Raw genomic sequence first — 18,066 nt, forward strand, 5'->3', positions numbered from 1 at the left:
CTACCATTAGGTGAACCTATACTGTTAGTGCTCCAGTGGAACACCTTACGTGGAGAAACAGTAGGCAGCTTCTTGCCTATGGAAATGCCAGCCGCTCCTCCTCAATCTCTGCGATAGGCTGGGAGGGTGGCGCTTAGCTTTGATGTCACACCAAGTTCCACCCTCTCACTGAGGACCAGAGGATGCCACCCCCACCTGCAGTCTGATGATGTAAAAAGCAGCACAGGTGGGTGCTCTATGCCTGAGGAAGGGGTCCATCCATGCCTCCAGATCTAGGAATGGCACTGGACACACACATTGCAATATTGCAAGCGAAATCAAATACATTTTTCAATATCACATGGCCTAACATGAACATGTTCCAACAAAATTAAGCAGACTGATCTGGAATGTTAGAAAATGTGCTTAGAAGATGACTGCCATTGGTTTGAATGTACGGTTGTCCCATTGAATAGGAAGTCATAAGTAAATATACTATTGTGCTTGAGTGCAATAAGGACAGATATCCTCCAATTTAGCCAACCAAAACTTAGCAATTTAGCTTAATAGTAGGATCCACCTGCGCAGAGTTGCAACTAGAGTTCTTTAGTGCCCTTGGCGAAACAGGGCACAAATGCCCCCCAATATTTGAGAGAGTGAAATTTGCTTTACTCGCGCTTGACACACTTGACAAAAGAAAAATGAATTGGTAATAAAACTCATGAAGCAAATTGTAACAAATAAAAACTGTATTTCCCTTTAAAACGGTAACTAAAGAGAAACATCTTAATGTACCAAATACTAAATAAATGTTTCTATAAGTTTATAGAGGCATCTTCCTAGCCTTCACACTCGCAAACTCTTCTATCATAGTGTCAAAATTCATGGAACTTATTAGTTCATGTTCGATGTAGAGAATCGCCAAGTTTGAAGGGCGTTGTTGTCCAATTGAAGACCTCAAGTAGTTCTTCACTAGTTTCAATTTACTGAAGCTCCGTTCACAAGATGCCATGGTGACAGGCATACACAGGAAGATACGCAGAGCTATATTAATATATGGATATGCAGGTCTCAGGCGCAACTTCGTTATGATATTTAAAATATCCTGTGGTGTTGCTGTGCTGCAGTGTGGGAGTAAGGTAGGTGCTTGATATTTGAAACTCTTAATCTCTGACACAATATCAGAGGCACTGATATCATTAGAGTACTTTAGCGCTAGGTCAGTAGCACGCTTCTTCATATCATTTAGTGGCATGTTGGAGAGGGCAGGCCCGGTAAGGAACTGAAACTCTGAAGAGATTTCCATCAGTGTTTCACAACGCCACTTCAGTTGTGCAATCACACTGTCCAGTACATGAAAAAATTCTCTTCTGAAAAGCTGCTCAGTGGTCATACTGCAACCCTCATCATGAACTTCTTCACTGTCAGTTCTTCTCATCTTTCTTTTCCTCTTCATAGGAAATTCTAGAGGAAGATCCATTGACTGGGCATGATCAGCTGCATCTTTGAGTATTGCACCCACCCCTTCTTCACGCATATGCTCTAGTCCATTCTGAAGTCCACCTATCAGTTTTGCAGTTTGGTCAACAGATAATCCTTCCTTTTGCAATTCTTGGTTGACACAATCAATATTGTTTAAAATTCTGTTCCACATAAGAAGCAAGCAAATAAATTTAAAATTAATTTGCATCACCAGGCTCTCGGATAATGAAACGGTTTCTGGATATGAAGTCTGTTCAGATACCTTGTATAGTTCCTCAATAACTCCTGGCAATTGATTACTTAAGGACCCGATAGGCTGTGCTTTTGATTGCCACATGGTGCCACGGTGACCTTTGAGCGTAATTTTGAGAATACTTTTCAAAGTTTCCCATCTGCTTGTTGAACTTGCAAAAAAATTAAACAGTCTCTGAACAGTTCCAAAGAATAACGCCATATCAGTAGAAGAACTGGCTGCACGAACTCCTACTAAATTAAGTGAATGTGCAGCACATGGAACAATTCTAGCCAGATTGTTTACTTGTTTCAGTCTTGCCTGCACATCATTATATTTTCCTGCCATATTTGCTCCGTTGTCATAACCCTGTCCACGAATATTACCAGGATCTAATCCATCCTTGCAGAGCTTGTCTTCTATTTCTGCAGCGAGACAACTACCTGTCTTTTCCGTTGTTTCAATAAAGCCGATAAAGCTCTCTTCAACACTGTATTGTCTGTCACCAATTCTGACATATCTGATTATTTCACAGAGCTGTCCTGTGTGTGAGGGGTCCGAAGTGGAGTCAAAGATAATAGAGTAGTATTTTGCTTCTTTGATTCTGTTAATTAATTCTTGTCTCACTGTGTTACAGAGAATGTTAATAAATTCATTTTGAATGACTGGGGAAAAATAGGAAACGCTGTCTTGGTTATATTTTTTAATATGACCCGCTAACTGAGGATTGTAATGGCTAATCAGTTCCAGCGCATTAAGAAATGTTCCCGAGTTGGGTTGGCCAATTATGTCACATGAACCCCGAAGAGCGAGATTGCTTTTTGCACAGAAAATAATTGCATCAAGAAATGTTCTTGAAACAGTGACCCACTTCTCCTTTTCTGAAGCTATAACGGGTGGGAGTTCTTGTTTTAAATTTCTCTCTAAAGACTTCCAACTTAAAAAATTTTGAAAATGATCAGATGACCTTTCATGTTCTCCTATCTCAGGGTTCAAATGCCTCCAATCAGAGAAGCCTTTCTGATGGTTGGCAATGCTTGGGGTGCATGCAGATATATTTCCAAAAAGCATACAGGGAAAACAAAATACAGCTCTCCGCATTTCTGAATACATAAGCCATTCTCTCTCTACTGTTTGTCCATTAGGCAGAGTTCTAACGAACCAATCATGACTAAATTGCTTCCCGTCACTAGTGGTTGAAAGAGTGAAATCTGAATCTTTCTGTTGCTCTGGTCCATGTTTTACTAAACAGCACCTCACTTTATCCGTTATGTTAGGCCAAGAATGAGGATCTTTAAATTTAATTGTCAACATTTCATTGTCTACACAGATAGTTGAGCGGTCAGTCTCAATTTCTAAATTGGGGTCCATGTCAGCAGTCCCACTGACCGCAGGTAGTTCTTCCTGATACTCCGGATCAGAATCAGAAATTTCCAGCGGTGATGACACTGTTCTAGAGCTCCCTGCACCCCCATCGCTGGCTGAACTTGTGAGCCAGTGCTGAAAATGATGGGAAAGCTTACGCACTTCCTTTTCTCTTCCTTGCCGCCGCTTTCGAAATTGTGCACCAGATGGCTTCTTTGGGGGCATCGTTTATTTCTAAAAAAAAAAAATAAAAAAAAAATCTAACTTTAGTGGTGTGAACTAACACCATAGGACTCCTGCACTCACCAAATACACTATTAGTACTATGAAGATTAAAAATGAATGAAGACCTGTTATTGATCACCCCTAAATAACATGCCGAATATTCTTATATAAATATCCATAATCCAGATTATAGAAAACTATATATCGCAGAAGTCTAAAAACAAGTGGTAAATTTATTATTAGTTTACTTGGCATAAAAGCACATATAGATTATACATAAAAAGATTTAAGACTTAAATGCTTCTACTGGAAACTTGGTAGAATAACAAGGCTGTATCAGGTGAAGTAGTCCTGAGTAAAAGGTCCCGAAATAAAACATAACACACATTCAGAGTAAATTAGCAGGGAATATATTGGAGGTAGAACAAAACACACTCTGCCCTTACAGTCTTTAGTAGTGGTACACATAGCTAAAATAAGTTTCTCATCAATCCCACAAAAGATGTAATGTTGCTCCACTGGGGTCCGGGAAAATAAACAGAAATTCACCTCATTTCACAATAAAAGCAAAGTCACTTTGATCGGTGCACTGAAGTAAGGATAACTTATTCCAATTCCAATAAGCAACTATTAATACTATTTAAGCTGGGGTAGGAACAGATGTGTCCCAATTGTAAAGCGCTACGGAATTTGCTGGCGCTATATAAAGGTTAATGATGATGAGTCCTCTGTACAGCGCTGCGGAATTAATGGCGCTATATAAATGATGATTGACCGTATACTCTGTATTACCAACAGGGAATGTTAGTTCCACATATTATAATGTGTTGAAATATGTGTATATTCCACTTCAGGATAAGGTTAAAAAATAGGAAACCCATATACACTACACCAGTGGTTCCCAATTTTTTGCAGTTCGCGACACCCTTAGAGTCTCCAAATTTGTCAAGGCACCCCTCCAAAATAACTATTGAGCAGTCCTGTATTAGAAGTAGTTGGGTCAAAAAATTGTAATAAGTATTTAGGTCAGGACAGAAATACTTATTTAGTTGTATGCAAAAATGCCCCCTCTGCATCCAGACACACTGTCCTCTCTCTCACACTGCCCCCTCTGCCCTCTGTCACACTGTTCCCCCTCCTCTGCCCTCTCTGTGTCCTCTCCACTGCCCTCACACGCTGTCCCCTCCTCTGCCCTCACACACGCTGTCCCCTGCTCTGCCCCCTCACGCGCTGTCCTCCTCCTCTGCCCTCTCTCTCGCTGTCCCCCTCCACTGCCCCTCTCACGCTGTGTCCCCCTCCACTGCCCCTCTCACGCTGTGTCCCCCTCCACTGCCCCTCTCACGCTGTGTCCCCCTCCACTGCCCCTCTCACGCTGTGTCCCCCTCCACTGCCCCTCTCACGCTGTGTCCCCCTCCACTGCCCCTCTGTCACCATCCTCTGCCCCCATCCTCTGTCCCGCTGTCGCGATCCCTCTGCTCTCCGTCGCGATCCCTCTCACTCTGTCCCACGCCAGGCGCCAGCCATAAAGAAAAAAAAGAACACAGAAACTTACCAATCTGTCGGGCGTCGGGACCCAGCAGCCTCCTCTCTCCCGCAGCAGCTTGTTACTGACGTCGATATTCAGTGACAGCTGCGGGAGAGAGGAGGCTGCTGGGTCCCGGCGCCCGACGGATTGGTAAGTTTCTGTGTTCTTTTTTTTTTTACGGCTGGCCCGCAGCACCCCTTGGAGCCGTGGCGCAAAGTTTGGGAACCGCCGCACTACACAATGTATTAAGTGTAATATATCTGTATACAAGAATTTGACTCACTGACCCTCTCAATGATATGGTGCAAATAAACAAAAATAAAAAAAAAGAGAGGTACATCCGCTGATCCTTGGGGACAGGCCATTTTAGAGTGGGTGTTCCCATTAAAAAAAAAAAAAAAAAAAAAGGCTAAATGAATAAATAAAAATAATATAGCTATCCCAGACAGTGTACAATTCTCCCATACAGCCATATATTTTCCGGATATTAAAAATGTGCAGAAAAACTGGAGTGTTATTTTTTGTTTTTTATTTAAAGAAAGTTATATACTGCAACCAATACTGAGAAACTATGCCTTGCATCAACCATTGATCAAGTTGCCAGTAAGCTTATTGGGTATAACATGTTTTCCAGGGTATTCTACAGCATGACCACACTTGAAATGATTATGGGGATTAATTTGTATAAATTAGCAATTGGCTCAATGCCAATACTGTGCATTGTACTACATTAAGTATTTTTTTTTATGATGGATGGTAGTAGAGTTGAACTATTGTAAGGGAAATATTTTTTTTAAAGTACCAGGACAATTTACTTCAGCCAACAGATAAGAGGTGCTGGAGGTGGGGGGCTGCTACGGGGATGGAGAGGGGGTTGGGGATGGCAGAATTGCAGAAACAAGAGGCCCTTAACGCTTTACTCCTTCCCCATTTGTATCTAAAATATTCTACACATCCTGGCTTTTTAATTTAATAAATTGTTCCTGGGGGTTGGAGAGAAGAGGGGATTTTCTTTTTGGTACAAGCGCCAACAAAAAGCCACTCCCTTGATCTGGTCTTTTCCCATCTCTGTACTGTCTCAGATGTCAACAATTCAGCTTTCCCTCTCTCTGACCACCATCCCCTTCTCTTTTAGTACCTCCCCACCCCTCTCACCTTCTGAATACCCTAAAGTTACTCTCACCAGGCATAACCTGGACACCTTTCTTCTACATCCTGGTCTCACTCCCCTCCCCCATCACTACCCTTTCTTGAGCCAATTAGCCGGTTTCTAAGTTCATATGATTCTCTTGCAGTTCTGCCCTATTGCTCTCAAAACAATCCTACTTCAACTCTCATTCCTCAGTCCCCCAACCAATGTAGTCTAATATTCACCTTCAACTCTCTCCTCTCCCATAAATGCTCTGTTTTACTACTCATATCACCTCCAAAATTGAGTCCATACATCATGACATCTCCTCCTATCGGTCTCTTCTCGCCTTTCCCTCTCCCCCCCTCCAAACTTACCACATCCCCTATCCCACCCACCTCTGTGGACACTATCACCCCGACTCACTAACCCACCCACCTTCTCTTCTTTCACTCAGGTATCTGCAGATGAAGTCCACACCCCTCTATCCTCCTCACCCCCTTCCATCTCACTCCCTCTTTCTCAAGGCCGGCTCCCATCTTTCCCTCTCCTATGGAACCATATGGCTTAGGTTAGTACTGGGTGAGTTAAACCGCGTGATATGGTTTAACTCATTTCAAGAGACTCAAAGCTCTGCGTCCGGTGCTCTATGTGACGGTCACGTAACAGGACACTACATACAGAGTTGTATTGTTGCGTGAAGAAAGCCGGTTCAGCAGAAACTCTCCCAACCACTTGAGGTGGGTTCTAGCACAGGCCTCACATTTGCATCAACACAACTTACATATTTATCAATGCTTTATAATCTTGACTGGTGAAACACAGTTTATTACATAGCCAACTATGATCACCATGCAGTAAAGGTTAGGATATTTTTGTAATGTTATCAATGCTTTTGTAAATTACTACCAAGTTGTTTTTAAATCACTAAAAAAATTCCAAAAAGTGATGCCAACAGCTTAGTCAGAACAAAAGTGTGCAACCCTGATCCAGCAGTGGGTACACCATTGTACCACTAAGAATTATGTACAACAGCTTGTTTCATGCAGACAGTGCCCCCCATATCACTGCAACAACTGCCAGTGACCAACCACATAGATCCTACTCACATGGGGTGGGGCTGCCCGGCAAACACCTATATATATTTGCAGCAAGTTGCTTTGTTTTTGTGTTTTTCCCTCTAAATGGGAATACTACTGTAGGAAACAGTTCCTGGGCCATTCTGCCTGACTTTGTGAAAGTAGGATGTTCATACATTTTTTAAGTTTTGCAACTTTTGATTGTTTGTGGTTTTTTTTCTATTTCCACACCAGTCTGTAAGATTGGTAGTACGGTTGCAATCACTTTTAGCCACCAGAGGGCGTTCACTCACCAAGTCGGTTGTAGGAAACGGAGGTGCTGCAGAATTTATAGCTCAAACCGACTGCTCCTTCCTAACCCCTCATCAACGCACAATGAGAGCTGTAATCCAAAGGGTCACCAAGGCTAGTGTCACCGGTAAGTGCCGCATGAGAGTATGCACAGCGCCTACGAGTTTCTCCAGACTGACACCGCTTATGTGAGCTGTTGCTGGTGAGAGGCGGGCCGCAGTGTGAGCAGAGGTCTGGCTCTTCCATGCAACGTGCTTTGTCTCCAGAGGGGGGAGATAAGTGATCATAGAGTCTACTCCCAGTGCAGTACTGTATAAGTGATCATAGAGTCTACTCCCAGTGCAGTACAGTATAAGTGATCATAGAGTCTCCTTCCAATGCAGTACAGTATAAGTGATCATAGAGTCTCCTTCCAGTGCAGTACAGAAGGTACCGGCTCATCAGGCAACTTCTGCCTGTTCAGCATACGTCACTGCACATATCCTGTATTAGTGCACGTGAGAGCAGTGTGTTCTGTGTTTCCACTTGTAACCCAGCCATTTTATATTCATATGAACTGTACTGTACAGTACTGTTTCATACATTGCAATATGTCCTTTAACTTTGCATTGGTTACTGTCCAGATCAATATCAATAATGGAATGTAATTTGTAATTACTCATATCTTTTATTTCTTACGTTATAGATTGCAATGTATAATGTGTTTTTTTTGTTTTAGCTAATTCTCTAACTCAGGGTTTGTTAGTAGTAAGGCTACTTCAAATAGATTTGATGACTATTTAAACCTGTTAAACTAAATATAACACTTTAATGTATTAATAAAGTATAAAATACAGATAAAACAAAGGTATATTTTTTTGAAATATTTTCATATCCTCCACCCAGCATGGGTGAGCGCAAGCTCTGCGGGCACCCAGCGCCCCCCTGGGGCATTGAGTCGTCACTGTCTCTTACCATAGCAGGCAGTAAGTTGGAGTAGAGTCATCTGTTGCTCAGACAGGTAGTGTGATGCATGGCTGTGACATAATAGCCAAGTGCCACGCTCAGCATATCACTGCCTTTAAGGGGCAGGCGTTGATACCTTCACAGGTTAGAAGCTGATGGCTGTCTCTCCTCCATGCCAGCTCCCGTTGTCCCTTTTAGAGGCAATGAGGGGCATTAAAAATACATTACTCACTCAGTGATTCAGGCAACCCCCTAATCAGTGGCGGCCACAGCAACCCCTTTGTTTGCCTAATGGTGCCACCTGCCCAGGAGAAGGTATAAAAATATATGGGAAGGTGTTTGATGATGTTATTTGCATCTTCTAGTCTCTGGAGACAGACATGGTGCTGCAAATTGTGTCATCTTTCTAAGGGGCTTATGTAGAGGTGGACACATATGAACTCAATGTAAGGAAGAGACACCAATGAAAAAGTGAATTTACGTGCATGTGTTCAGTCCAATGCAAATGCGCCATGCTTACGTCAGGAGTAACAAGCTTGACAGTCCCAATAGCAAGTACTGAAGTCACATTATCCTATTTCTACACAATATAATAATGTAATGAAGTGTCATATACACAAGAGACTAGCGTATTGACACTGTTATTAATAGATGTGGACTTACATGTTCCATATACAAAGTAAATTAAAACCCCCAAGAGATATGTCTCCCGACAGGTGTATATATATCTAGATCTACCCCAGTTGTAATTACACCCTTATTGTGCTCTGCCTATGGTCACCCACACCCTTTCTGCCCCTGTTCTGCCTTATGAAGTGTAAGGAGTCGAAAGTGTAAGAAGCAACAAAATACTTCATCCGGACGTATACATGCGTTTATTTGGTGCACTGTACAGAAATGCAAATCTTACACAAATAAAACAGGTGTACATCCAACTCTGCATAAGCTCCTTAATGTTCACTGATGCGTGTCGGGCCTGATGTTGCAATTTGCGTGAAAATGTCATATTCCCACCCATCCTGTGAACGATGAGTATCTTTCAGAGAGAATTTCCTGCTTCCACGAGAGTTTGAGGTCTCCTAATAATCCGTGAGCCTCCTGGACATTCTGGTAGAGAAGATAGCTACAGTTTAAATATGTGAAGGTTTGCTTAATAGGCAGTGATTGGGATACATTTACACATGATAGCAGATATTTGGGATACACATACAAATTGGCGTGTACTTGTTAAACATTTGTTGTCATAGAACACACATTTTTCAGGAGTAGACTGACCTATGTTGTTTTTGCTGTTTCTCTTTATTGGAGTCTAATGGAAAAATGCAAATCCGTAAAATTGAAATAAAGAAACGGAGAAAAAGAAAATTGTAAAGGAATCAATGACAAACTCAACTGTTACTAAACTCAACAGAGTGTATTCATGTTTAAACATAGTTGAGTTGTGTTACACATATCAGTGTTTCTAGACAACCTGGTTAATTGCTTAGGCCAAATTACTCAGTTACTTTGTATATTTTTGGTTGTGGAGAAAAAGTACCTTACGTTAGTAATTCCCTCTAGCTGGGACCCCAAGTCTCAGGTGTATTTGATTCCAAAAGAGGCTGCGGGTTTGGTTATGGGGAGGGAGCTGTCAGCTGCTCTCAGTGCCCAGACAGCCTGCAGAATGTAAACTGAGGAGCTCTGAGACCAAGAGCTTCCCTGCTCACTCTGCAGGACGTTTCCACTCTGCACTAACACAGGACAGGTAAGTATGCAAGGTCACACCTTGCCTCCTCCATTCTCACCCGGACCCAAACCCGTGCACCCATAGTGATAAATAGCCTTGACCTGTTTCTCTTCCCATCCTCACTTGAACCACTCCTGTCTTATATCTCTATCCTGTCCTGCCCTAATGCTGCAGTCTCACTCACAGAGGTCCTAGACAAGGCAGCTCACGCCACTGCACATTGTTCGTGATGTTCCAACCCCCAGCCCTGATGCTCCAAACAGATCCACCAACAGCAAAAGTGCTCCGGTATCACCGAGCACGAATGGAGAAAATTTTGCTTCAGTGCAGAATTCCTCCATCACAATTTATTTTTCCTGTCTTCTTACCCTCTCTCTCACCAAGCAAACCTACTTTGGAACCTTAATATCCACGCAGTAGACCAACTCCGTCGCCTTTTAGCAACCATCACCATGTTTCTTTGCCCACTCCCACTCCCACCACCCTCCCCTCCTTCCCTCACTGCTCATGACTTTGCCACCTTCTTCAACAGCAAAATCGAAACCATGCGTCCACAAGTCGCCTCTCGCCAAGATTAATCACTCGCCACTCACTTTCTCTTCCACTCAACTACCCATCATCATTTATTTCCTGTTACTGAAGATAAGGTCTTCACACTACTCTCTGTCTCTTAACCCTCAACCTGTCCTCTATGATCCTATTGCCCCCAACTCTTATCTTGTCTTGTCACCTCCTCCTTTGAAATATTGTCAGAATATGCTCCTTTCTCACTCAGGACATTACCAAAACCCGTATCCAATCTACAGTTATCTCCTGCAATCTCCTACTGTCTGGCCTTCCCCTCGTCTGTCTCTCCCCTTACGACAGCCTATATATTCGATGTACAGTAAGGGCATGCCAAGCTCGAGCACACACAGTAGCGCCTGATGCAAGCTTTGGGTGTCTCTAAGGTGCGGGTTGCACCAGCTACAGGTCAGGTGTAAGTGACAAATGATAATGATGACAGTATCAGTTGCATGCTAGAACATGTCTGTTGCAATCAAGAGCAAATGTAAAAATACATTATATGTGCAATATACATTAGTGACATCATGATAAATGTATTTCATGGGGGGGGGGGGTAAAATAAAAACAATTTTTTATGTTTTTTTCCATTTAATGACTGTATTAGTGACAGGTGACAATAAATAAATATTTTTTTTTCATGCTGGAGCTCTATATTCCACATGTGTGCAGTGCATCGTCTGTCAGAGCAGAACATACCTAGACCCGTATTCAACAAGAAACGTTTCTTCAGATCTGCTGCTAGTAGAATATGGACGCACATATGCCTGAATTTCGGGCATTTTTTAAAACAAAAACAAAAAAAATGCACAGTTCGTTTGTTTTATGTGACTTAATGAATCTGTTTAAACTGTTTATCACCAGTACATGATTTTAAAATTGTTCACCATTCAATATAAAACAGTTCTATGCAGTATAATGCGGTTTCATGCTCCGCATATAAACAAACCTATGCCATGCATATGATTATAAAGCCATGCCTGGAAAGTATTCTATAACAAATCCCAACACACCCTAACAACTATGTATAATGGGGTTCACATTCCACAGTCTATAAAAAGATGATACATATACATATATATTCCAAATTAACATTGGAGTGGCTCAAGGACAAAAAAGGGAATGTCTGAATGAATCACTTATCAACTTCAGGGAAAGTGGATACATGTGATCCTATCTGAGGACCTTGGTTCACAGTTTCCTCCCATATCCTCCCAACCCATAACTACCAATCTTTGTCCCACAGCTTGACCCTTCACACGACCATCACATGGTGATAGCATTTACATTAATATTTATGCTCTTACTAATCCCAGCAATCAGTATTCCAAACTGACCTATATAGTTACACACCTAGGGGTAAATGTATTAACCAGCGCTTTTTGCAAAGCGCTGACATTCGACGAGTTTGACAGCGTTGCTCTGCTTTCCAACCGAACAATGTGCAAAGCTGGGACATACCCCAAAATGCTTAAAACTGCTCTTGCTGCAAAATATGTGACATTTATTATTATTATTATTATTATTATTATTATTATTATTATTATTATTAATAATAACAATAATAATAATATTAGAAATAATACATTTCAGTATAGAGTTTGTTATTCAGTAAAATGGGAAAGTTGGTCAAAAATCTGAATACTTTTGCAAGGCACTGTAACTGTATCAGTTAAATGGCACTCATAATGGTGGACAGTTCCTTTACGCTTTACCCCTCTTATAAATAATTCTTTCTAATCTGACATTTCTAGTTCCTTCTACAATGTTACTCCAGACATTGCATCTGAACATTATATTTTACTCTTACGTGGTCTAACACTGCAATCTACAATTTCTTTCAGTGGGAGAAGAGCAGATGAGCTCTATTGGACGTGGTATCTGTGTGTTGCTGGGTATTTCTGTAGAGGACACACAAAAAGATATCGACTATATGTAAGTCTGTTGTACCGTTTTAGATGCCATTTATTAAAATTGTGGTTCTTTTTTTATTTTGTTACTTATTTTTAATGTGTCCATATGTAATGTCTCATATTCTTTACTATATTACTGAAGGTATGTGCAAAGTACATTTGGCAGGTATCCTAATGCTTTACATTGTTTAGCAATCTCTGTATAGGTTTATGTAGACCTCTGTTACATGTAACTTAATATATAATCAGAAAGTACTTTTTTTTTAAATAAACTTCTTTGAACACAAATAATTTGTATTAAAGCACTATTATTTGTTACTTCTTGAATGCTGTTTTATTTAAATAGATAAGGACCAAAATTAATAATGACCATTTACCCATTTAAGTAGTTCTTTCGCTACTCACACTGAGTAGACACTGTTTTTACAGTTATATAAGAATGTAGAATGTCTACTTAGAGATGTTTGATCATTACTTCAGCAATACTTCTGCTCAAATATATATATATATTTTTTTAAAAAAAATAAAATCTACAATAACCATACCTCCCAACTGCCCCGATTTAGGCAGGGTTGAAATAGTGGATTGTATGTTTAAATCCATTCACTACGCAGAGCAGAGGTGAACGGATGCCGCATACGCATAGCAAGTCCATGCTCTTTTAAGGGGATGGTGTTAGTAAGGGGCGGCTTAGTGGTTGAGAAGCACTGGGTATACACCCAAGGATATGACCCTGCCCCCAAATGGCAAAACCACACCCCCTGCCGTGACATGGCCACGCCCCATCACCCTAGCTGTCCTGATGTGTATCAATGTTGGAAGGTATGAATTTAAGTGAACTGGTTTTTTTTAGTTTTTTTTAACATTAATCCAACTTGCTTCCGCATACTAGTTTTAAATGTATGTACTTTGGCCAACCATTGCTTTTTCTTGTTGACATGGGTACTATCCAAATAATAGACTCTTGTGCTTTTTTAGATTGTGGAGGGAGCTTTATAGTATGATAGTAAAGTATTACTGTAGTATCACCTTTTTAGAGCATTGTTCAAGGTGAAAATTATGGGTAAAGGAAACATACAACCTAGAAAATTACTTTATATGTAAAAATATTTGTAAACGGTTTGTTAAATAAGTTCAATACAATAGTTCCTTGTGCTGCAGATCTAATCTCTGATTGTTCCTTACAGGGTCAGAAAGATTCTGAACCTCCGGATATTTGAGGATGATGGCGGTAAACACTGGTCTAAGAGTGTTATGGACAAGCAGTATGAAGTGCTCTGTGTCAGTCAGTTTACCTTGCAATGTATCCTGAAGGGAAACAAGCCAGACTATCATATGGCCATGCCTTCTGAGCAAGCAGAACCCTTTTACAATGACTTCTTGCAGCAAATGAGAAAGGCCTACAAACCAGAACTTGTCAAAGGTATTTCAATATGGAAATTTTGTTGCACAATTTGTGAACATACTGTACTCAATACAATCTCACTAAGCACTGTCATTTTTGAAGCAAGTGTTGACCTATAAGTTTATTTATTTTTATTCATTTAGCTTTAATATAATTAAGGTTAGTCCTATTATAAGTAGGGTTAACTCAGAGTTGTTTCTCCCATGAAGTAAGCTGAGGATCTTGCCTCAATGGCAGCACCATTACCGTGGGCGATAGAGTGGATGTTCTTGTCTCTCCTTCGCAGTCTCCTCATGCTCCCTGACTGGTCGTCCCAACCCAGTCTTGCACTGACTGATTGCATGAGATAGGACAGTGTGATATCACAAAATTGTGAAAATGACTGTAAACTAGCTTTTACGCTTGTGTATCATAAAACAAAATATAACTTATTGCTCTTTATCATCATCATCATCTTTATTTATATGGTGCTGCACAATCAACAAAAAATAGAAACAAATACAGATAAGGGACAAGAGTAACAATAGAATCAGTAAAAATCAATACAAGAGACTATAAAAAAGCAACTACATAGGACGACACAACTAGAACACAAGAAATATTACAAAGAGGATGAGGTGATAGGAGGTAGAGAGCGTCAGATTTGTGACGGTTAGCGTTAAGAGGATTAGACTGGGTACAGGCCACAGAAAATTTCTCCCGATGTGATATAGTTAACGATTAACAACTGAAAAAAAATAAAGCCCCGCTCAGCATGTTGATTCATGGCTACACATGAAACACATTTTACAAGATTTACCTTCAGATCTGTGCTCTTCATCTGTCATAACCATCTGCTAAAAATATTGTGACTCTGTACACTATATAGAGCTCTATGGACACCGCCGCTCCTGAGTGCATACACACTGCAGAATGGGAACGACATTGTTCCATCGCTGAACAAGATTTTTGGTTTGGTTTCAAAATCAAATGAAACGATACGATGTGCTTGGGAACACATTAAAACGATATTGGGCCGAACACTCGTTTATCGTGTGATTTTCCTGATAATCGGCTGAAAACCCTGTAGTGTGCACCCAGCGATAGGGTAGTAAGCGGAGATGATAGAGTAAGAGGTTCTTGCACTACGCTCGTGCACACCATCCCCTACATCAGTGAATCCCAAACTTTTTCATTTCAAGGCACCCTTAGGGTCTCCATAATTTTTTCAAGGCACCCCCAAGACAAAATAATTACCAAGAAGTCCCCTGCCTTGCTTACCACTAGCCCTGGCTGAGGCACCCCTATGAGATCGCCGAGGCACCCCAGGAAGCCTAGGCGCACAGTTCGGGAACCACTGTCCTACATCAAGGACCAGCCTTTCCAACTTGAGCCACACTACCTTCATGTGGCGACCCTTCCCTCATGGTATGGAGGTACTTTCCAAGGAGCTCCTACTGTGGCTGTATGAAGTAATTTTCCACTATCCAGGGATCTCCCTTCATCTCTCTGCTAAAGTTGATATTAACTATTTGGGGGAACACTTCTAGAATATTTTCGGTTAACACAGCCCAGTTATCAGGGATTCCTCCACTATAAACTGGTAGACTCACAAAGTCTCACAGCACTCCCTGACTACAGGGTCCAGCCGTACTGCTGGACATGCAACTCTCCCTCCTGTTAGGGACACAAGAATCAGTCTCACTTGGCATCTGGCCATGAACCCCCTCCCAGGGTGCTGGCACTCAGCGACTATATTCAGAGACTCTCTCCCCCTTTTTCTCACACACATGCTCCTTTGTGGCAGCTGTTACACACTCACACCTCTTCAGGGACTCAGACTGCCATACATTCAGGCCTTTCTTCTCCAGGCAAGATCTGACAGGCATCCCACTCCAAAGGGCCCTCTGCTCCTTTATCCTTTGTTTTGGGGACATATATTAATACAACATAAAAGCAAAAGTAAAGAGGTAGCTTAAAAATAGCACAAAGTAAGAAAAAAAGTGCAGCCGTCAGGGGACCGTACCCCTAACCTGATCATATGAGAACACTTACAATAGTTGTCTACAGAGTAGTTTTAAAAGTCATCCTGACGTAATGGTGTTTATTAAGAAATATGTTGAAAAGTCCGACAAGACTTACCCTGACATCTTGAGGGCGAACCTGTCATTCCCGTCGCACTTATAATCACGACTGTTGTAAAAGGTTACATCCAACAATTGCGATGAATGACGAACCTGGCACCAGTAAATGACGTCACTGTAAAATGCGACACTATTATTCCTGCTGCTAAGGGGGTAATAGAAGGAGGTGGCGATGTACAATATAGTTTACAAAGGCTTCTACATTGTACATTGCCGCCTCCCTCTATTACCCTCTTAGCAGCAGGAATAATAGCGTCACGTTTGACAGTGACACCATTTACTGGTGCAGGTTCTTCATTCATCGCAGTTGTTGGATGTCATTTTTTACAACAGTCATAATTATAAGTGTGTCAGGAATGACAGGTTCGCCCTCAAGATGTCGGGGTAAGTCTTGTCAGACTTTTCAGCATCGATATAAAGTACCCAACCCCTGTATTTTATACTTCACATCAGAGCTATGTATCCTACATAAGATATAACTTGGGGCTTAGTAGGGCTGTGTATTATATAGTGGACATCAGATGGCGGCCTGTACAGAATATTGAATACCAGAGGGGGCTCTACATTGTATACAGAGGGGGGTACTAACTGTGTGCTACACATAAGAGTGGGCCTCTCCATTTACCAGAGAAAAATAAGTCTGTCATCCACCACTACCTGCTGTAGTAGGATAGGTAAATGTGCTGATTCTGCTGTTTTAGTTTGAGTTTCTTGTCCTCATTATTCTCTTGTCAGCAAAGGTATTTTCACAGTATACTTTGTCTTCTATAACGAGCATTTCTGTAAAAATAGACATATGATTTATGTGTACAGGTGATACCACCCTGCTTCCTGCCGGCATGTAAAGGTCTCTTATATTTTATACTCCCAGTTCAAACCTGAAGTGCCTTCAGAAATGAGCTGTATTCTAGACAATATCCAGCTATTGATTCTATGTGTGAATATGGGGAAATGTATGATTCTAAATCTTGTTGGATGTTCAGTTTGCATGACATTATTTAAATATGAATTTGTAATTTCTGCAGAAATAATGAGAACATGAAAAACATCTTCATAAACTTAAGGTCATCCTCTGGTCCAATATTTATTCATATTTAATGTTTTTGCATTATTAAAAGACCCAAAGTTGAAGTTTTTATATATGAAGCAGGAGTGTAAAATACATTATTTGGTGTTAACAAAAGACACAGATTCAGCACTCAGATTCAGATATCATCGTACTTGATGAAAGAGTTAATGTAACAAAGATTGACTGTCTGTAATCCCTATATAAGAATCACATTCTTATTGAGGTGCAGATATTATTAATATATTATGTTAATGGTTATCCAACTTATGATAAACTGCAGTGGTGTATTTAAGTAATAAAATTGAGCAAATATATTGTACACAAACAAAATCAAAATGAAAAAGAAAAAGTATTGCAAATTATATACAAGAATAATTGCAAGTGAAAAGTCCCAAGAAGAATTGACAGAAAATGATTCCCGCTGATTGTGGAATATGGGAATTCAGAAATCCTGCTTAAAAAGTAAATTGTCCAAAACACACCGGGATTTGTGACCCAGATTCTCGCGGTAATTAATGTTCAGTATGCATTCCTTGATCGGATTAGTCCTAGCCCTAGGTCGTTGTGGAAGGAAGGTACCTGCTGCTAGTGAAAATCTTAGCTTGTGTTCCACTGTAGAACTGTTCTCCCGTGTTTGTGTGGGTTTTCTTGAGGTGCACTGATTTCCTGCAACATTCCAAGAGCATAATTGTAAGTTAATTGGCTTCTGACAAAAATAGACTCTAGTGGGTGCGTGTGTGTGTTAGTGACTTTATGCTGTAAGTTTCAATGGGGCAAGGACTGATGGAAAGCGCTACGCTTTTTAGTGGCGTTATACAAATAAATGATAATAAAAATAGATATAGTCATGTCAAATAGTGACACTTTAAATCTATAGAAGAAATAAGCCTGCGCTTGGTTAATCCCATATCATTTATGGTACCAGCTGCATGGCGATATGATTGTATACAAAACAAAAAGACAGTTGATGTCGGTGCTTGTCCTTAACACTGAATATGAGTGTATCTAGGAAAA

General features: G+C 40.8%; 2 protein-coding genes across 4 annotated transcripts in view; one reads left to right on the forward strand and one right to left on the reverse strand.

Moving 5' to 3' along the window:
- Positions 1 to 706: 706 nt before the first annotated feature.
- On the reverse strand, positions 707 to 7,619 carry LOC142144693 (zinc finger MYM-type protein 1-like). The gene is made up of 2 exons (XM_075203820.1): positions 7,310 to 7,619; positions 707 to 3,292 (listed from the first exon to the last, which is right to left on the reverse strand). Exon 2 carries the CDS (start codon positions 3,281 to 3,283, stop codon positions 803 to 805), a length of 2,481 nt encoding a protein of 826 aa, XP_075059921.1. The 5' UTR covers positions 3,284 to 3,292; positions 7,310 to 7,619; the 3' UTR covers positions 707 to 802.
- Positions 7,206 to 18,066, forward strand: part of DTD1 (D-aminoacyl-tRNA deacylase 1) — a 125,562-nt gene continuing 114,701 nt past the window's right edge. The window contains exons 1-3 of one of the 3 annotated variants that reach the window (XM_075203822.1): positions 7,206 to 7,434; positions 12,387 to 12,477; positions 13,643 to 13,878. In XM_075203822.1, the coding sequence (XP_075059923.1) occupies positions 7,392 to 7,434; positions 12,387 to 12,477; positions 13,643 to 13,878 (370 nt within the window). In that variant the 5' untranslated portion in view covers positions 7,206 to 7,391. The remainder of the gene's footprint in view (positions 7,435 to 12,386; positions 12,478 to 13,642; positions 13,879 to 18,066) is intronic. The other 2 variants (XM_075203821.1, XM_075203823.1) reach the window with 2 other exon arrangements.

Source organism: Mixophyes fleayi, chromosome 3 (genome assembly GCF_038048845.1).
Source record: "Mixophyes fleayi isolate aMixFle1 chromosome 3, aMixFle1.hap1, whole genome shotgun sequence".
NCBI classification, from domain to species: Eukaryota; Metazoa; Chordata; class Amphibia; order Anura; family Limnodynastidae; genus Mixophyes; species Mixophyes fleayi.

What these genes read in the sequence shown, in the direction of transcription:
- LOC142144693 (XM_075203820.1), bottom strand. Translation starts at nt 3,283, where the DNA reads ATGCCCCCAAAGAAGCCATCTGGTGCACAATTTCGAAAGCGGCGGCAA.